Source organism: Mastigoproctus giganteus, chromosome 4 (genome assembly GCF_048544385.1).
Source record: "Mastigoproctus giganteus isolate SK-2022 chromosome 4, ASM4854438v1, whole genome shotgun sequence".
NCBI lineage: Eukaryota > Metazoa > Arthropoda > Arachnida > Uropygi > Thelyphonidae > Mastigoproctus > Mastigoproctus giganteus.
Genome location: NC_143578.1, coordinates 107,078,877 through 107,100,985, shown reverse-complemented (window position 1 = coordinate 107,100,985; position 22,109 = coordinate 107,078,877). Strand labels below are relative to the sequence as shown.

Sequence of the window (22,109 nt, the reverse complement as noted above, 5' to 3'; positions counted from 1 at the left end):
GAAGCAGTAACTAACTAAATTTAATAAGTTTTAATATGACAAGTAGCTTTCAGAGTAACAAACTCCTTCTTCAGCAAGTTGTTGTTGTTTATTTGATTTTTAGGAGCATTAGCAACTAAGGCCATATTGCTCCGGGATATGCGGTCATTCCCTGACCTTTCCGCATCCTCCATATTTGGTGGTGACGGTCTCAAACCCCGGTCTAATCAAGAAGCATGTGCTATGCACTGCTGCTGCTCCTTCCCACCTGGCTATGGAGGCGCCTCTTCAGCAAGTAGAGCTAATGAAACATGACATGAATCATTAGAACAATTTATGACATGTTTGCATTTCTGTATGTACTTGCTGAAGAAGGAGTTCGTTACTCTGAAAGCTACTTGTTATATTAAAACTTATTAAATTTAGTTAGTTACTACTTCCACAAGCTCTACTGCATTCTCTTCTTCTAAACCATGGAAACCAGTGCCACAGGCCCATTCTCTTTCATTTGATGGAGTTTGTCAAGCCTGTTCTCTCCATATTTGTGCCCATTCAAGATTGGCGTCTCCCTAGCCAGGTGGGAAGGAGCAGCAGTGCGTAGCACATGCTTCTTGATTAGACTGGGGTTCGAATCCGTCACCACCAAATACGGTGGATGCGGAAAGGTTGGGGAATGACCACCGCATATCCCCGAAGCAATATGGCCTTAGTTGCTAATGCTCCTAAAAACCAAATAACAAACAAACGAACCATTCAAGATTTTTTTTTGGATTATGCTTTTAAAATCAATGTAGGGAGCTAGAAAAGAAGACATGCAAATGGTCAGCTCATTTAGCTGCATGGTCTGCTTTTCCATTTCCCATCCATGTATACTACACATATATGTGCAAATTTTCTGAAGTATGGGCAGCATGTGTTCAAAATTATGGGCTGGCAAACTATTCTTACCCCATCATATGTAGGAGTCATCACAGTGAGAAGCAAGAATCCTCCTGGCAGATCAGGCAAGTAAGTGTCCTGATGGACGTTACCAAAATCCAATTTCCGGTTACACAGTTGTTCAGGTCATGTCTCTCTAGCCTTGTCATAGCAAGGAAATCTGAGGATCAAAGAGATAGTTCCAACTTGACAAGGAAAGCTTTGTATCTTTACAGAATACAGACATAGGAGAGTTTATCTTCTGAGAGCTAATAGGGTTTCAGTAGCTTCAATATACAAACTGTGCATTGAGGAATTTCTAAAAGCTCCAAGAGCTGTCCAAAGAGCTACAGTGAATAGTATTAAGTCATTGTAAAATGCTTTTCCAGGCAGAAGTACATGTCAAATATCCAAAATGAAGCTGACTTGATTAATACTTTATAGAGACGTAACAAAAATCTCTGCTGCATCCCAAGGTATAGCTGATACTGATGAAAGAATATTTAGTTTCTGTAGGCAGTTTGAAGACATTTTATGTAAGTCTGAAAGTTAAGTTTTTAATCCATTATTAAAAGAAAACTGATGGTATTAGAAACACCAATCAGATTTTCTCTGTTTGAAGTTTGGGGTTAGGATGTAGTAGTGCATGTCATTTGCAGAAGTCAATGGCAGTAGACTTTTGCTCAGTTATTTGGTATCCATTTTGTAGAGTCCAACTTCTACTTTTATTTATCAGCAACTGGAACCATCTTTCTATGGTACTCATACTTTAAGAGTGACAAGAAATAGCAAGATCATCTGCATATAATGCCTCAAATTTGCTTGGGATGTCTCAGGTCATACCATTTACTCTGACTGTAAACAATGTTGAACTGAGAATGAAGTCTTAAGGTATACCCTCTTCGTGAACATGTATAGAGAATAACTAAGTCTGGTAAAGAATCTGAAAAGTCCCAAGGTTGAGGAAGTTTTGTATCATTTGGGGTAAGTCACTGTTTAGGCCAAAATTATGTAGGTCGTTGAGAATGACATATCCATTTGGAGTCAGATTTTTTCAATGTCTAGCAATGCTATTACCAAATTTTGCCTCTTGATAAATGCATTGTATATATTAGTTTTGGGTTTAATATGCACATCTACAGTAGACTGGTTCTTTCGGAAGCCATACTGATGGTCATTCAAGATATTTTGTGTTTCTAAGATCCATGTAAGTCTGTGGTGTACTGATGTGTGGTGACTTTTCTAGTATCTTGTGTAAGCAGCTGGTAAAAGAGTTTGTTTGTTATTTGGTTTTTAGGAGCATTAGCAACTAAGGCCATATTGCTCCGGGAATATGCAGTGGTCATTCCCTGACCTTTCCAGGATGCAATAGGCATGGCCTTTAAATAATGAGATTGGCAGTGGTTGGATTCTTTCGAAACTGATTTCATGCCTTGTTCTTTTCTCTCTTAGCAGTGTTACACGCTGAATTCCATCAGTACTTTTTTGTGTTTGGATCCTTTATTTGAAGTTTGAGGAAGGATAGTAGCAGCAGCTGCCAACATTTGTTCTGTGATGTGTTTAACAGCATCATCTATGGAGTGATGCTGGATGATATCATCATTTAGTTGTAATACTGAATGCATATTTATTCCAGTCAGCTTTTGAGAAATTCCATTTGGTTTGACCGCTTATTGGTAGTTTCTCCTTGTGAGCTTATAGATCATAAGAAAATGATCACTATTTAATGGGTTGTCTGAAACTCTCCAATCGAAGTCTGGAAATAATGTGGGTGAGCATATCAACAGGTCTGTATAGCAGAGGTTGAACCTGTTGGAAAAATGGATATATGAGTGGGAGCCTGTGTTAAGCAGTGTGAGATTAGGCTTTACAAGAAAGGCTTCTATTGTGCATCCCCGGTTGTCTGTCTGTAAAGATTCCCATAACTGGTGATGCACATTAAATTTGCCCAACATGCAGAAAGGAGAGGGTAGTTGTAGGATAAGATCATCAAGTTCCTTTATCGAGCAGTTCTGATTTGGTGAGATATATAGAATTGCCTCCTTTAATATACCTGGATAGATCTCATCCATGTCAGGTGCCTTCCTTATATTTAACTTGAACAATTTATCCTCCACTTTGCTCTCAGTTAAAATCACTTAGCTGCCTGTCAGAATTTGATAAACTTCTGGCATTCCTCTCCTTGAATAATTCCTCATGTGTGAATGTAGATGCAAAATACTCATTTAGTTTATCAGTTACCTGAGCATGATCATCAATAGTCAACCCATCTATGTTAAGTGGACCAATCTGATTCATTCCCTTCCTTCTAGAGTTTACATAAGTAAAGAACTCTTTACTTATGTAAATTTATAGTAAAGAACTCTTTGCTGTTTTTCTTTGCAATCATTTGCCAAAGATTTCTCGTAATCTGCCTTTGCATGCCTAACCTCCTTTGTGACTTGATTAAATACTAGCTTATATCTGCGATAGGCTTCTGTGTCGCCTGATAATTTATATGCATCCCATACATTTTTCTTCTCTGCCAAGAGCCTCATTAATTCATCTGACCTCCATTTAAGCATAAACCTTGAACAGTATTTCTTTAGTTGGAATGTAAAGTCTAGTAGACTCCAAGATTAAGTCCCTGAAGGCTTCCCATTTAGAATTCAATGTTGGTAACATCATCAGTCAATCCCACTGTATAGAATTTAAAAACTGTCTGAGACCCCTGTAATCATCTTTATGAAAGCAAAAGCCCTTCCCTTTACCTTGATATTAGCTCAAAATTGCCATATGATGCAACAGAATGAACCTTCTAATCTTCTGACTGCATTTAAGCTAGATACTCCACAGCCAAGCCCCCCCTCCCCCTCCTCTCTCTCTCTCTCTCTCTCTCTCTCTCTCTCTCTCTCTCTCTCTCTCTCTCTCTCTCTCTCTCTCCTGCTGAACAGTACAGAAATTCTAACATGATGGAAGGTAATGCAGCATCCCACTGCTTACTGAATCTCTGTATTGAAGCTAAAAAGTAGTCATCATCAACTGCAGCAGGTGCACTCACCTACACACAAGCAGTATCCAATTCATGTAAAAGCACAGTCAAGAAACTGGTGTTTGGTGCTGATTCCATATCTAACTGGCCTCACAAATCTGGACTGAGGAATGTTTGTGTGGCCAGTTAGATATGGAATCTAACTCACAGCTGCCCCAAGTAATCCATCCTCTTTCCTCTATCCTGCAAAGCCTGGCCATACCCCAAATTAGCACCACAAGCACAATCACGTAAGTAGTCTAGTACAACCTTCACTTCATCAGAAGCACAGCTACTAAAAACTAAGTACAACATCTCTACAATTCCCACTAGAAATATAACTTATGTCTCTAGACATATATTCCACCTTACAACAAAGGCAGAATATATAAAAAAAAATTTTAAACCAAATGTGGTTTTTCAGTGGAAGTCTAGGCCACCAAAACCCAGTGCCCTGCTTACACAGCCTTCTTCATAACTTGTCAAACACCAAAACAGGACACTGCTTTAGATCACAAGTCCTGGCCACAAAGGATCCTCATCAATTTGTTTGTTAAACTGACCAGCAAGGGGTTTTCAGATCGATGACTCCAAGATACCACTGCCCACTTTACAAAGTCCTTTTAACCTTCATATAAATGGCATACCATCTCCTACTATTACCATCACTACTACTGCTTCTGTATATCTGCACAACTGTAGAAGTATGATCAGAAACTTATTAAAATTTCTAATCTTCCCTAAATATCAAAGATTTTGACATTTATCTTCTTACTGGGACCTGTCTGCATACTAGATATGTGATTCAGAGAGTGTCACAGCAAATTACACTATCCACATGAGAGAAATCAGGATTCCTGTGGTGGTGTAGCTATCATCCACTCTTCCAGTATCACTTGTACTGTTGTTCTTGAACACATAAAAGCTTAGGTGGCTCTTTCAAAATCAGCAATATGGTAATTTTAATCATACCGTTCTACCTGTGTTACAGTCTACATACCCTAGAACAGTATATCAACAGTATGTTGAGTACAATCTTCAGACTTAGTCATAAATAACATCTTTTAAATGCAATCCTCAGAAGACTTAGTCATAATTATGGCTAGTTATGAGTACAATCTAAATGTCCCCAGTGCATTGCAAGGGCTCACTTCCAATGGTGGTATTACCAGAAAGCTGTTCAACATCACAAACAGTCTGGATGGGAGATCAATACTCCAATCTCCCATCCAGAGCAAATTCGCAACCTTCTCTTTACATCATCCCAAATCTCACCTAAATATGAAATTGCACTTTTTCGTTCAAATCACAGCAACTCAGGTCCAACATCACCATCAAGAAAAGTAATATCACTATAAAGCTCTGCCAAAGCCAAAACAATTCAGAAAGGTTGAATGGAAGCTGATCAACTTCACCTCAGAAAATCTTGACTTCAGACCTCTAAACGAAGTCAGCAACATTAATGAAGCCACTGATACTTTATTCATATCACTCTGTCAATAATCAATGACTTTTTACCATTGTCTACACCTAACTTTGGAAAATTTCCTTGCTAATACAACAAAATAATTGCTAAAATAAATACTAAAGAATTCTTCAGAAAAAAAAAAAGAAGCTAAAAATCACCTGGGAACATAAACCACATAATAAATAACCTACAGGCATATAAGGCAAAAATTAAAATAACTCCTCCAGGAAACCACCACTAGCTGTTTCCATTCAAAATAGTCTAATTACTAAAGGAGATACTAAATCATTCTGTAATTCTGTGAAAACCACTTCCAAAATGAACCATTCCCCAATTCCTTAAAATCTATACAAGGCACCCTCTTCATAGAAAATAAGACTATCACTGATGCTTTTGCTGATTACTTTGCCTCTACTTCAACCAACAATCAAAATATCAAGATTTCAATAAATCTTGATATTTTGAAAATTTTCAAAATATCAAGATTTCAAAATATCACAGTCATTTCAATAAATAATGTTCTGAACCAACCAAACCAGGATATTAAAGACACTGATTCCTCACTGAAAAAAATCAACAATTATGTTGTCAATCCAGATGGTGTGCTACATTTTTTGGGGGAGGGGGGACAATTGGTTCTGTCTGTTCCACCCCCTAATGATTTTCAATCTTTCATTATATACTAGAACCTATCTTGACCATCCGAATCAAGTTTTTGAATAGCCAATCTTCAAAAAAGACAAATTATACAATTACAGATTAATTATTCTATTAAATAGTAATACCAAGATCTTTGATACAATCATACATGGTTGAATTGCCAACTATCTAAGACCTCAAATGGCTGAAGACCAGCATGGATCTATAAAAACAAATCAGTAGTAACCAATTTTTAACAGATCTGGCAGTGCGCCACCGAGTCCTTTGACAAAAGTCACCAAGTGGATATCATTTACACTGACATCATTACTGCATTTGGCAAAGTATCACACAATGTGATAAACAAAAGAAAGGCACCTGGGGTGTAATTGTGAGAGCAACCTTGGATCTGGGGTGTAATTGTGAGAGCAACCTTGGACTGAGGGGAGGTCCCCACGGATTGGAGATGTGCAAATGTATCCCCAATTCACAAATGGGGATCAAAGGGTGACACAAGTAATTATAGACCTGTTAGTCTAACTTCTGTTCCAGGGAAATTAATAATGGAGTCACTCAATGGTTAAAGAAGCATTGCAGGATCATCGAGACAAGATTTCGATAATAATAATTCGACACAGCATGGGTTTGTTAAGGAGAAGTCTTGTCTGACCAATTTGATTGGATACTACGATGTGGTTACAAAAGGAACTGGATGCAAAAAATAATTTTGATATCATATACTTGGATTTCAGGAAAGCTTTTGATGATACTGTTGCACATGGAAGAATTGAAGCAGTATGGCATTAAGGGCAAGTTGTTACAATGGATAAAATGATGGTAGAGTGTGAGAAGACAAGAGTGGTAATCAATTGACACTGCTCTTTGTGGACTAATGTTATTAGTGGAATCCCCAAGGGTTTGTTGTTTATTATTATTATTAGCCATATAGTGCAAGGAAGCCTGAGGCTTATGCTGCACCAACCAAAAAAAATTTGAGTGTAGTAGTAGTAGTGGCATGTGATGCAATAAAGCAAGTGTATGAGCTTATGCAGCATCAGCCAAGGGAAAAAAAAAAAAAAAAATCACACCATTCCCTCCTTAAATTTATTCAACCTATCAACTTCCACAACGACATATGGAAGTTTGTTCCAGCAATTAACCACCCACTGGCTAAAGGAAAATTTCTGCACATCTGTTTTTCATCTGTCCTTTCTTAATTTGAATTTATGCCCCCTTAGGTTTGTAATCTGAACAAGTGGAAGGATCCCATCAGAATTCAGCGTGCTCAACCCATTCAAGGCCTTATACACCTCAATCAGATCACCGCGCAGGTGCCTAGTCTCCAGCCACTGCAATTTGCAGAACTCAAGCCTCTCTTGGTAAGAGGATCCCTTCATTCCCCTCACCAATCTTGTTGCCCTTCTCTGTACATGCTCAAGCAAATCTACATCATTCCTAAAATTAGGAACAATGTAGATTTGCTTCAAATGGCTGAAGACCAGTGTGGATCTATAAAAACAAATCAGTAGTAACCAATTTTTAAGACCTCAAAATGAGGCCACACCTAAAATGAGGCCTCCAGACCTGTACGCAGTACAGGTCTGGAGGCCTTATTTTAGGTGTGGCCTGACCATTGCCCTATACAGAGGGACAGTCACCTCCTTTTCCCTGCTAGAGAAATTCCTATATATCATTGACAAAACCCCATGACCTGCCCTGGCAGCCTGTCTGCATTGCTCAGAAAACTTCATATCTGACTGCACAATTACTCCCAGATCTTTATCATTTTCTACCACCGTAAGTTAACCCCAGGGGCTCATGTCTGGTGAGTATGGGCTTGGCATGCCCAGGGTCCTGAGCTGGAGTTATCATTCTTCTCGTTCTTGGTGATTCCTTTCTACTTTCTCTCTCTCTCTCTCTCTGAGAGTAACTCAGAAATTTTATTTTTGCCGGTGCAGCATAAGGCTTCCTTGCACTTGCTTCCTCAGGCTTCCTTGCACCACATGGCTAATATTAATAATAATAAGTGTAGTAACCACACACAGCTGACGTTTCTCTGGGGTTACTTCTACCCATATGCAGTACTTTGCATTTGTCAAGGTTAAACTTCAGTTGCCACTTCTTAGCCCATCTGCCCAAATTATCTAGATCCTGTTGCAGTAGCACACTGCCATTACTGTCATTAACAACCCTGCCAACCTTTGTATCACCTGCAAACTTCGAAATTAAGCTTGATATACCTTCATCAATATCATTGATAAATATACAAAACAACAGTGGACCCAACACCAAACCCTGTGGGACTCCACTAATAACATTAGTCCACAAAGAGAGAGAGAGAGAGAGAGAGAGAGAGAGAGAGAGAGAGAGAGAGAGAGAGAGAGAAATAGGAGGAAATCACCAAAAAAAGAGAAATAGAGAAGAATAATGATATCCAGCTCAGGACTCCTGGGTGTGCCAAGCCAATACTCAACAGATGTGAGCCCCTGGGGTTCTTTGGGCCCATTGTTGTTTTGTATATTTATTATTATTATCTATCTATACATTAAAAAAGTTTTCCTCCTAGTGATATTTATTTGAGCCAATGGGGAAAGAGGATGAAGCAATTAATTATTGACTACTGCCTCCATAAAGTTCACCAACCTCGTGCATGTCATTCACTGTCTAACATTTGATGTTTCATTGTGACGTTTTTTGTATATTAATGAATATTATATATTTGTAAATACAGTAGTTTAGTATTTTGCAAATATTTTAAATATTTGTATAGTTTTCAAATATTTAAGTTAAATATTTTAGTCCTGCCCTTTTGGATGCAACAATATTCCTCATTATTATGGAACCAGAAGCAAAAGTCCTTTTCTTAAGTACCCTATGTAAACACAGGTAAATAATTACATGGTGATAGTGACTGAAGTCCAGTGTAGTATACACCGACAGGTACTTACTTCAATGAAAGCGAGGAAGACGGCGATAATTGACAAATGAAAGCAACTCCTTTTTCTGATTGTTTTGTGTCATCGAGGAGTGGGGGCTTAGCTTAGGTAGGGTGTTTATCCCTCCATCACGCTGTTTTAAGATGGGAAAATGAGTTTCCAATTTAAAAACAGTGGCAAATGTAGGGAAAAAAACCCTAGGCATATCAACCTAGGAGGACAGTAAGTGGGAAAAGCAGTGGCTCCTGCCAATCACTGCTTTGTTCCTGTCCGTTTGTCAAAATATGGGAGTCACAACTTGTCAATCACTGCTTTACCACTGTTTTGCTTGACGCCATGTTGGAGTGTGTACACCGTCTGGATTTTTACCGTGATATTTATTCGACCTTGAGAATGCTGCACACTACAAATGCACAGGTAAATAATTACATAGGTCATTTCCTGAATAGATATCCACCACTGTGTTTCAAAAAAATTCCTGAGTTACCCTGAGAGAGAGAGAGAATCAAAAGTAGAAGGGAATCACCAAGAAGAGAAGAATGATGATATCCAGCTCATCAATGATATTGATGAAGTTATATCAGACTTAATGTTGAAGTTTGCAGATGATACAAAGGTTGGTGGGGTTGTATGCTACTACAACAGGATCTAGAAAAGTTGGGCAGATGGCTGAGAAATGCAAAGTACTCCATAGAAGGGAAGTGTACCAACTATGTCATACTACACTCAGGGTAGTAGAGAATGAAAAAGACCTGGGGGTAATTGTGCAGTCAGATATGAAGTTTTCTGAGCAGTGCAGATTGGCTGCCAGAGCAGGTCATGGGGGTCTTGTCAATGATATACAGGAATTTTGCTAGCAAGTATAAGGAAGTGATTATCCCTTTGTATAAAGCAATGATCAGGCCACACCTTGAGTACTGCATACAGGTCTGGAGGCCTCATTTTAGGAAGGACATGGAGTTGCTAGAATGAGTACAGAGAAGGGCAATGACATTGGTGAGGATAACAAAGGTGTGCTCTTACTAAAAAAAGGCTAAAGTTCTGAAACTTGCAGTGTCTGGAGACTAGACACCTGTGAGGTGATTTGATTGAGATGTTATAAGGCCTTGAACAGTTTGAGCAGGCTAAATGCTGATGGGATTCTTCCTCTTGCCCAGATTATGAACCTGAGGGAGAATAAACTCAAATTGAGGAAAGGCAGTTGTAGAACAGTTGTGCAGAAGTTTGCATCAGCCAGCAGGTAACTGAATGATGGAAAAGACTTCCATCTGTTGTGGAAATCGATAGCTTAAATAAATTCAAGGAAGAACTAGAGAAACTTTTGGAGCGAATGAGTGGGTGAAATGGGAAGTATTTTTTTTGGCTGATGCCATATAATCTTGCTTTCTTGCATCACATGCCTCTACTAATGCTAATGCCATCTTAGCCAAGCTTCAAAACTACAGCATTACCTATTACTCAATGGATCAACAACCATTTCAATAATCTTTCATAATTCTCTCTCTAGTGCATTTTCTCCCCATAGTCTCCCGAAGGATCCTCTTTCGGTCCTTAATATATTTAGAAATGATTATTCTCTTATTACAATGGACAGCCTGTTAAAACCACCATGTTTGCTGATAACAGCCTATATTCCATCAAAAACAAGCAGGAGGATCACCTTAAGCTACAACAGGCCTTCAATGATCTTGACTGAATAGACCTTATGGTTCCTCTATCTGGAAGCCACACCATAAGGTCTACTCACACAAAACTGAAGCAGTGCAATGGAACTTCTTCAAATACCTGACAACTATAACTATTTTTTATCACTCTATTATTATCTTAGCCTCTCTGCAGCTACTTTTAACTTTTACTATTAGATGGCCAATTCAAGCAGATCTCAGATTATTCTACAAGATACTCCTGGACATTATGATGTTTCTGCCTTAATTTGATTCTTCGACTTCCATGTTCTCTCCAGGACAACCAGGGATACAACTTTTCCTATAAAGGCCTTGCAGTAGTGACATTGGAAAAATCAGTCCAGTAAAAAACTATCTTCACTTGTCAATGAACATAATACAGGCAACACCCCGTATAACACAGTATTTCTACAACACAGTTTCACTCTAACACGATTGATAAATTGTAGCAATCCTCGCACAAAACAGTTTCACTCTAACATGGTTAGAGAATTTCAGTAAACCTCGCATAACAGGGTATTTTTGAGCTTTGTGGGGGGGGGGGGATCCTACTATTATGTTGGATATAATTTTCCAACATTTTCACTCTTTTTGAATCCCCACTGTTGACTTGCTAGTAAAAAAAAAAAAGAATTATTGATAAATCCCTGTATTTTATTTTGTTGGCAAATTCCCATGTTACGCTCTGTGCTATTGAACTTGTACTTGTTGAACTTGTGGAAAAATCTAGATTTCAAAGTTTTATTACTATTAGGATAGCCCACCAGGCCATCCAAAAGATTTAAGTCATCCAAACATTGAAGTTATGTTCCCACCGCCACAGTTGTACTAGGTTAATAAAACTTCTTTCATTCAACCATTAGATAAAGGCATTATAGGCATTATATCCACCTTTAAAACTCATTACATCAGAAAAATCGTTACAATAGATTTTTCAAAAAAAATTGATTCCGAATCTGTTGAAATAATAGAGGCATGGAAACGTTTCTCAATTGCGTACTGTATCAGAATTGCAGCTTTATTCCTGAAAGAAGTAAAACCGGCAACATTAAATGCATGTGGAAAAATGTATGTCCAGAGTCAGTTCATTCAGGAAATATGATCGAACGGGCAGAAAATTGAATCGGTGCAATAGTAGAACTTGCTACATCAGTAGGATGGGAAGGTTTTGATAATATGACTACTGACAGAAGCCTACAGTTGATAGAATTGCCCTACTCCCCACACAGGCTGAAAAAAACCTGAGTTCGAATCCCGTCAATGAAGGGAGGAATTTTTATGGGCCTTTTTCACAACATGGCTGAGTTAGTCGGGCGAGGATAGCATGATTTTTTTCTCCCGGAAAGCTGGGTTTTTCATCCAGCAAAACAGAAAATCAACCTCAGAACACACGTAATTTATGGACAATATACGCAGAGTAACATGGCCTTAGTCAACGATGTTCCTAAAGAAATATAAAAAATATGATCAGCGTAGTGGATTTGGTGCAAATGGCATTGGAGGTAAAATCAAATCAATTCAGATGATGATAGCGCAGATGAAAATTCTAAACTTTGAAATTTTACACTAAAAAGCATACAGTAAGGCATAAAGTTAGCCAAGCAATTATTTTTTGAATACAGATTCTTGAATGAAAGGAGCCCAAAGTTCAAAAGGGAGCTTCAAAAATGCTTAGTTCCATACGATGAAATTCACAAATATTTATCAAGCAAAAGCAAACAAATCCAGATTACTGATTTTTCAAAGAGAGCACAAGATACACGAAATCTAGAATGGTGTATTCTTGTTAACATTTTGTTAATGAAATGGTGTATATTGGTTAGCTTTTACAACATAACCCCCCCCCCCTTTTGTACTTTTTCTTAGTACTGTATAACACGGTTTCGCAAAACACAACATTTTATAGAAATCTAATAACCATGTTATACAAGGGTTACCTGTACTGAGTTTTTAAACTCTACAAGAAGTCAGCTGTAACATCATTGCTATAGTCGAATCCCTTCATGGTCTCTCCTTTACATTTTTTTTTTTCATTATCTCTAATCAGTTATATTTTTTTTTTTTTTTTTTTTAATTTCAATACAAGCAAACATTAAATTTAGTTTAAAGTTTCTGAAAAATGTAAATGAAACCTTAGAATTGCAAACAAGAATATAGTAATGACATTCTCTCTCTCTCTCTCTCTCTATCGCATATTTTTCACCGGTTTGCAAGACTTACAAAAATTACAGCTGTGAGTTACAGGCTCCGAAAAAGCGATAAGTGTTTGCCTTTTTATTTGCATATTTGTTATTTTATATTGTACTTAATACGTAGTATTATAGTTATAGTTACGTTGGTTATTTTTATTTTAATTTAGATAAAGAGTTTTTGTGGATTACTGCTTGATATACATAGAACAGTTGTTTCGTTCGAATCTTGCAGCCATTGTTTTTGTATATAGTGGTAGGGAATTCAAATTTTTAGTTGAGGTAGCTAGGTAGCTCTAACGCATAATTATATAGAGTAATACGCTTCACTGTTTCTATTAGATAGCGTAGTATTGGCATTTAATTTATTGATCTTATTAATTTAAAATAGCATGCCCCAAACTAGAGCAGCAAAGCAACGGGCACAAAGTGGCAGGAGTGCTGTGACTCGGGGAAGAACTGGGGGGGGGGGGAGATTCTCCAACGCATCACAGCCTAAAAAAATGTGCAACTTCTCTGGAACGGAACATGATATTGCCATGGGGGGATATCTTTGTGTGTGCACGACGTAAGGAGTGTAAGAAAATCAGGCGACAACTCAGCGTTGTTATGTGCCTATATGAGAGTTTGAAGGACAGGGTGGATGCCCTCAAAAGATCTAAATTGAGGGGCCCATCAGGCTCTCAGCTTCCCACATCAACGCCAGAGCTTGCACTTGGTCATCACTCAACACAGCAGCAACTACCAAGGCAGAATGCACTGGTCCCACAGGAACTTATTGGTGACTCTATTGTCAGGGAAACGGATAACATGCTTTGTAAAAAGGTGGAACAGGACCAAGGTGTCCTGTTCAACCAAGGTGTATCTGCCAGGGGCAAAGGTTGATGACGTTGTAGAGCGGATATCATCTTTTAAGGGCACAAAAGGTGATATAGTTGTACACGTTGGCACTAATGATATTAAGATGAGGAGACTGGCAGAATTACTTAACAAGTACAGGTCACTGTTGAACAAAAGACGAGAATTAGGGTTGAATTTGAAAGTGTCTGCAATTCTGTCCAGAGACAATAGGAGGGAGTATATGATGAGAGCCTTGTTGATCAAATCGGCCCTGGAAAGATTGTGCAAGGCTCAAGGGATAGAATTTTTTTCAGCCTGGTCTGTACTTGTTAACAGGAGAGACTGCTTCTACAGGGATGGGATACACTTAAATAGAAAGGGTGCAAGAATATTTGCTGATGCTATCGAGGCAGTGTTAGGTGGGTGACAAAACTGATAGCTTGGGGGGATACAAGGACTATTAGTTTAACAGTAGCCGCAGGCAGAGGTGAAGGTGATTCTTGCACAACTTCTATTAGAATAAGTAGCGACCTGGAGCTAGGGGTGTTGGGGGTTTCAGGGATGGATGGCAGTCATCCTGAAATAGGTGGGTATATGGGATGTGTTAGGGTAACTAGGAATAGGACTAGGAGCATGTATACTTGCAGGTATACAAATACTAGAAGTATAGTAAATAAATTTGATGAATTTGAAGTGTTGGTCAAGACATCAAAGGCATATATTGTTGGGATAGCAGAGACGTGGTATCACACAGATATAAGGAATGCAGGACTGGAATTTGGGGAGTACAGAAAGGATAGACAGGATACAAAGGGAGAAGGTGTTATGCTGTTAATTAAGAAAAACATAAAATCAAAAGAAGTGCACCCAGTTGATATAGATGAACAGTGCACTGTTGAGTCAGTTTGGTGTGACATAAACACTGCGAAAGCAAAATTAAGGGTAGGAGTGTGTTATAGGCCTAATGACTCGAATGAGTACAATGAACAATTGTACAGAGAAATAGAGTAGGCTAGTAAATCGGAATGTCTTATAATGGGGGATTTTAACTTCCCAGATACTGACTGGAACTTGTGCATTGGTCACTCACACACTAGTCAGACTTTTGTGGATTTATTGGATGATTGTTTTCTGCAGCAGCATGTTCGAGAGGCAACCAGAGAGAGTAATACTCTTGATCTGGTTATCAGCAGTGATCATTCGTGTATTAAGAATTTGCAGATAAAGGAACCACTAGGTGTCAGTGATCACAGTGTACTGATGTGGGATTTACTTAAAGATATAATTACCATCAGGGGTAAAGGAAAGGGTTTTTTTTTGTTTCCGTAAAGGTGAGTACAGTGGTCTCAGACAGTTTTTAAATTCTGTACAGTGGGATCAACTGGCAATGTTACCAAAAGTAAATTCTAAGTGGGAAGCATTCAAGGAATTAATCGTGGATGCTACAAAAAGTTTCATACCTATTAAGAAATATTGTTCAAGGATTAGGCCAAGATGGTTATCAAATGAACTAATGAGACTCGTGACAAAGAAGAAAAATGCATGGGATGCATATAAATTATCAAGCGACTCAGAAGCCTATGGCAGATATAAGCTAGTCTGTAAATCAGGTCACAAAAGGTTAGGCAGGCGAAGGCAGATTATGAGAAATCCTTGGCAAAAGATGCTAAGAAAAACAGCAAGGATTTCTTTACTTATATCAACTCTAAAAGGAAGGGAATGAATCTGATTGGTTCACTTGACATCGATGGTTCGATTGTTGATGATCTTGCTCAGATAGCAAACAAACTGAATGAGTATTTTGCATCTACATTCACACATGAGGAATTATTAAGGTTTGAAAATGGCGGAAGGTTATCAAATTGTAGCAGGATACTTAATGATTTTGTAATAACTGAGAGCAAAGTGGAAGAGAAACTGTTGAAGTTAAACATAAGAAAAGCACCTGGGGTGGATGGGATCTATCCAGTTATATTAAAGGAGGTGGCAAAGCAACTAGGCAAACCCTTAGCCGTAATTATGAGAGCATCCTTGGACTCAGGGGAGGTTCCCACGGACTGGAGATGTGCAAATGTATCTCCAAAATTCACAAAGGGGGAATCGAAGGGTGACACGAGTAATTACAGACCAGTTAGTTTAACTTCTGTTCCAGGTAAAATAATGGAGTCACTGGTTAAAGATGCATTGCAGGATCATCTAGACAAGACTGCAGCAATAATTCAGACACAGCATGGGTTTGTTAGGGGAAAGCCCTGTCTGACAAATTTGATAGGATATTATGATGTGGTTACAAAGGAACTGGATGCAAAAAATAATTTTGATATCATATATTTGGATTTCAGGAAAGCTTTTGACACTGTTGCGCATGAAAGACTATTGTACAAATTGGAGCAGAATGGTATTAAGGGTAAGTTGCTACAATGGATAAAAGGATGGTTAAGTGGGAGAAGACAGAGGGTGGTAATCAATGGGTGCTGCTCTTCGTGGACTAATGTTATTAGTGGAGTTCCACAGGGTTCGGTGTTGGGTCCACTGTTGTTTTGTATATTTATCAATGATATTGATGAAGGTATATCAGGCTTAATGTTGAAGTTTGCAGATGATACAAAGGTTGCACGGTTGTTAATGACAGTAATGGCGGTGTGCTACTGCAACAGGATCTAGATAATTTGGGCAGATGGACTAAGAAGTGGCAACTGAAGTTTAACCTTGACCAATGCAAAGTACTGCATATGGGTAGAAGTAACCCCAGAGAAATGTACCAACTGTGTGGTACTACACTTAAGGTGGTAGAAAATGAAAAAGACCTGGGAGTAACTCTGCAGGCAGATATGAAGTTTTCTGAGCAATGCAGACGGGCTGCCAGGGCAGGTCATGGGGTTTTGTCAATGATATATAGGAATTTTGCTAGCAGGGAAAAGGAGGTGATTATCCCTCTGTATCAAGCCACGCCTTGAGTTTTGCAAACAGGTCTGGAGGCCTCATTTTAGGAAGGATGTAGATTTACTTGAGCATGTACAGAGAAGGGCAACAAGATTGGTGAGGGGAATGAAGGGATCCTCTTACCAAGAGAGGCTTAAGTTCTGCAAATTGCAGTAGCTGGAGACTAGGCACCTGCAAGATGATCTGATTGAGGTGTATAAGGCCTTGAATGGGTGAGCACGCTGAATTCTGAAGGAATTCTTCCACTTGTTCAGATTATGAATCTAAGGGGGCATAAATTCAAATTAAGAAAAGACAGATGTAGAATAGATGTGCGGAAATTTGCCTTTAGCCAGCGGGTGGTTAATTGCTGGAACAAACGTCCATCTGTTGTTGTGGAAGTTGATAGGTTGAATAAATTTAAGGAGGAACTGGACAGGCATTTGGAGGGAATGGTGTGATTTTTTTTTTTTTTTTTTTTTTTGGCTGATGCTGCATAAGCTTATACACATGCTTTCTTGCATCACATGCCACTACTACTACTCTGAAATGGCCAGGCTATCTGAAGGACAACAGGTGTGATGAAAATCCACTAATTCTTTGATTTCCCCAGAACCAATTGATGAAGTTTGTGCAGTGATTGAGTCTGATCATCAAATCTCTCCTCAAATGATGGAAGCACTACTTCCAATTAAAGAGAAACAATTTCTATAAATCTGGCAGAAAATTTGAGCAAACAGAAGGTAAGCACTAACCCCAGGTGTTCACATCTGGTGAGTATGGGCTTTGCACACCTAGGGTCCTGAGCTGGATATCATCATTCTTCACATTCTTCACATTCACATTCTTTTTTTTTTTTTTTTGGCTGGTGCAGCATAAGCCACAGGCTTCCTTGCACCATACAGCTAATAATAATAATAATAAGTTCATTCTGCACTCTTTGACCAATGAACAAATGCTGTTCAAAGTCTAAGAATTTGGACAGTTCATTCAAGTTGTTGATGATCCCACTTTCCTTGGGGGTATAAAGTTGATAAGCCACAATGTTTTTGATACTACCTGCAAATAAAAAGTCCTTGAACTACTACCTGTTCACGAAATCAAATCCACAACAATAAGAGAGTAATTTGTTGGTGTAACAGAGATTAAAATAATTGTAACAAAGGAACCGGTGGTGGAAAGTTCAAAATGATTTTGAAAATTGTTTCCCACAGCTCTGCTAATGGCTTCACAGATGTATAGCTGCCGAAGGCAAAAGAAAGCATTTATTGCTTTGAAAAGCAATAAATGCTTTCTTTTTTTTTTTTTTTTTATTCTAACATTAGTTTCCTTTAAACTGACTCAGTACTGGAACTTAACTGTCAACCTTGTCAAATTCCAAGTTGACTGTGATAGAAAAAATTACAATGTGAACAAAGTCTGGTGCTATTTTAAATTAATTAAAATGAGATATAATCAATATTTGATATACCTTACCTATCTCTGCAACCATAACATCAGAAGCATTCTCTTCACAGTTTGCTTTTAATATTTTTTTTAGTTCTTCAGCTCTGTCAATATATTCAATTACCTAAAAACAATGAAATCAATTCATAAATTCTTAAATGTATTTATATCTTAATTTTAAAATCAACTAAGCATGAGGAAAATGCAGCAAAAGAATGATAATAAATGTTCACTTGAAGTTTTGTTATCTTTTGATGATAAGATGATGATTAATTGCTGACACTTTTTGCATAAAAGCATAAATCTTTTGATATAACAATGAAAAAAAAAAAAAAAATATATATACATATAGTTCATCCTTCTATAATGCATTACCTTAAAATGTATATTTCAAGTAATACGTATCTGGTATTTTGTCTACCACTATGGGCATGAAAATTGAAAGTTACATACATGAAACCAGCATGAGACCATGTTATAATTTTACCAGCTTCATTTCAGTGTACGGTTACCTATGAGCATGGGTTGCAAATTTTGATTTGCAATACATTTTGTGTGTAAAACTTTATATACAATTCCTAATATATATTCTTACAATCTATAGTTGTAAACAAATAAGTGCAAAAACAGATTTTAAAAAATGGAAAGCATTAAATATTGAAATAAAATTGGAATTTTTAATATCTCGACAAAAATAGTTAGCAACAATGCCGGACATCAAAAAGAAACTGAGCATTCATAAGAAAAGCAAGCTAGGCAGCTGACCTTAGACTCATTCTTTTTTTTTTTTAAAAAAAAGGGGGGGGGGAGTATCCATAATATTTTCAGCTGTATCTATATTAAAACAAATAGGACATTCAGTCTTCATGTCCTTTTTTTGGCATGCAGCTGAAACAATATTCCATCTTTGTTGGAATTATTGTCTGTATCCATACTACTTGTTGTTTCACTCCAACAATCTCAGATTTGTGTGATTTTCCATTTGCCTCATTGCCTGAGGTGATTTCAGAAGGAAATGTGATTGGAGTATTGTTTGCTTACCTATCAGATATGACTTCAGTAACCATTGGTTTAAAAGTTCTGATCAAGCCCATTCTGCAATCAATGTTTCTGGTTGGATTTACACATCTGTTTGTTGTTGTTTGTTATTTGGTTTTTAGGAGCATTAGCAACTAAGGCCATATTGCTCCGGAAATATGCGGTGGTCATTCCCTGACCTTTCCGCATCCTCCATATTTGGTGGTGACGAGATCAAACCTCGGTCTAATCAAGAAGTGTGTGTTACGCACTGCTGCTCCGTCCAACCTGGCTACGGAGGCGCCACATCTGTTTGAGTTTCAACAGCCTGATGATTCTGTGTGGTGGAGGCATATGTGCATTTCGGCACAGTTTACTTAATTTGCTTTTTTTTTTTTTTTACCTCAAGGAGTCCTAATTTTCAATGTTCTATTTTTTCTCCCCAATTTTCCATAATATGCATTATTTACAATAGGATGTGATGTTCACCCTTACAGTTGGGGCATTGCACATATGTTGCAGTGCATTCTGTTCATAAGAATGCTTTTTACTGACAGTTAGGACACGTAGTTATCTCTTTGTGTTGTCTGGGAGTGGCCATTTTGGTATTAATAACATTTTATGGGATGAGTGGACAACTGTAGCAGTGTTACACAATCAACTTTGACTAAGGTTGGCATATTTGGAGCAGTGAATATCAGAAAGATATTATGTTTAGCGTCAGCATTAGTAGAGCCATATGATGCAAGAAAGCAAGCTTATACAGGCATCAGCCAAAAAAAAAAAAAAAACACTTCCCATTTCATCCATCCATTCGCTTCAAATGTTTGTCTAGTTTTCCCTTGAATTTATTTAAGCTGTCAACTTCAATGAAGACAGATGGAAGCCTGTTCCACCAATCAACCACCTACTTACTAGTTAAAGGCAAATTTCTGCATATCTAGTCTAGAACTGTCTTTCCACAATTTGAATTTATGTCACCTCAGGTGATTAATCTGGGCAAGAGGAAGAATAGCATCAGCATTGAGCATGCTCAAACCATTCAAAGCCTTATACACTTCAATCAGATCACCTCCCAGGTGCCTAATCAACAGACACTATAATTTGCAAAATTTAAGCCTTTCGTCACAAGAGCAATTCTTTGTTCCATTCACTAATCTTGATGCCTTTCTCTGTACTCATTCCAGCAGCTCTACATCCTTCCTAAAATGTGGCCTCCAGAATGGTATACAGTACTCAAGGCATGGCCTGACCATTGCCTTATACAAGGGGATAATCACATCCTTTTCCCTGTTAGAAAAATTCCTATTTATCATTGAAAAGACACCATGATCTACCCTTGCAGACTGTCTGTACTGCTCAGAAAACTTCATATCTGCCTGCACAATTACCCCCAGGTCCTTTTCACTCTCTACCACTGTCAGTATAGTACCACATACTCGATACATTACTCTGGGGTTACAGCTACCCATATGCAGTACTTTATATTTGTCAATGTTAAACTTCAGTTGCCACCTCTCAGCCCATCTGCTCAACTTTTCTAGATCCTGTTGCAGTAACATGCTGTCAGTAGTGTCATTAACAACCCTACCAACTTACACGTTGCCTGCAGAATTAGACATTAAGCCTAATATTCCATCATCAATTTCATTAATAAATATAGAAAACAATGTACCCAACACTGAATCCTGGGGGACTCCACCAATAACATTAGTCCACAAAAAGCAGTGAACATTGATTACCACTCTCTGTCTTCTCCCCCTCAACTATCCCTTTATCCATAGCAGCAATTTGTCTCCAATGCCAATTGCTACAATTTCTGCAGCAGTCTTCCATGTGCAACAGATTCAAAAGCCTTCCTAGGATCAAATATAATATCATTTTAATATAATCAAATATAATTTTAATATCATATACTTTGGTATATGATATTAAAATTATTCATTACATCCAGTTCCTCTGTGACCACATCATAGTATCCAATAAAATTGGTCAACCCCTTAACAAACCCATGCTGTGTCTGAACTATAACTGAAGTCTTGTCTAGATGATCCTGAAGTGATACTTTAACCAGTGCCTCCATTAATTTCCCTGGAACAGAAGTTGAACTAACAGGTCTGTAATTACTTGCATCGCCCTTTGATCCTCCTTTATGAATTGGAGGGTCACATTTGCACATTTCCAGTCCACGAATACTTCCCAAGATTATGTCTAAGGGTTTGCTTAGTTCCTTTGCTGCCTCCTTTAAGATAACTGGATAGATCCCACCCACCCCAGGTGCTTTTCTTAACTTTATCTTCAACAAATTCTCCTTCACTTTGCTCTGAGTTATTACAAAATCATTTAGCTCACTGCCAGAGTATAATACACCTCTGGAATCAACCTCACCCAAATAACTCTTTATGTGTAAATGTAGATGCAAAATACTCATTCAGTTTGTTAGCTACCTGAGAAGGATCATCAACAGTTGAAGCATCATTATCAAGTGGACCAATCTGATTCATTCTAGAGTTTACATAACCAAATAACTCTTTGCTGTTTTTCTTTGCATCCATTGCCAAAGACTTCTCACAATCTGCTTTTCCCAGCTGAAACTCATTTGTGACTTGATTACAGACCAGCTTATATCTACCATAAGCTTCTGTGTCACCTTTAATTTATATGTATCCCATGCAATTTTCTTCTCTGGCACATGTCTCATTAGTAAATCTGACATCCATTTAGACCTAAACCTTGAACAATATTTCTTAGTTGGTATGAAAAGCCTAGTAGCTTTCAAGTTTGAATATTATTATTTTTATTATTATCATTATTAATATTAGCTATATGGTGCATGGAAGACTGAGGTTTATGCTGCACCAGCCAAAAAAAAAAAAAAAAAACTCCCGAGTTACCCTGAGAGAGAGAGAGAGAGAGAGAGAGAGAGAGAGAGAGAGAGAGAGAGAGAGAGAGAGAGAGAGAGAGAGAGAAGGCAATCACCAAGAAAGAGAAGAATGATGATAACCATCTCAGGACCCTTGGTGAGACAAGCCCATACACCAAGTTTGAGCCCCTGGGGTA

General features: G+C 38.0%; 1 protein-coding gene across 4 annotated transcripts in view; it reads right to left on the bottom strand.

The window, feature by feature from the left end:
* LOC150086975 (serine/threonine-protein kinase ULK3-like) overlaps positions 1 to 22,109 on the bottom strand; it is a 322,244-nt gene that overhangs the window by 76,749 nt on the left and 223,386 nt on the right. For all 4 annotated transcript variants that reach the window (XM_090371719.1, XM_090371720.1, XM_090371718.1 and 1 more), the window contains one exon: positions 18,063 to 18,156. In XM_090371719.1, coding sequence (XP_090227845.1) covers positions 18,063 to 18,156 — 94 coding nt within the window. The remainder of the gene's footprint in view (positions 1 to 18,062; positions 18,157 to 22,109) is intronic.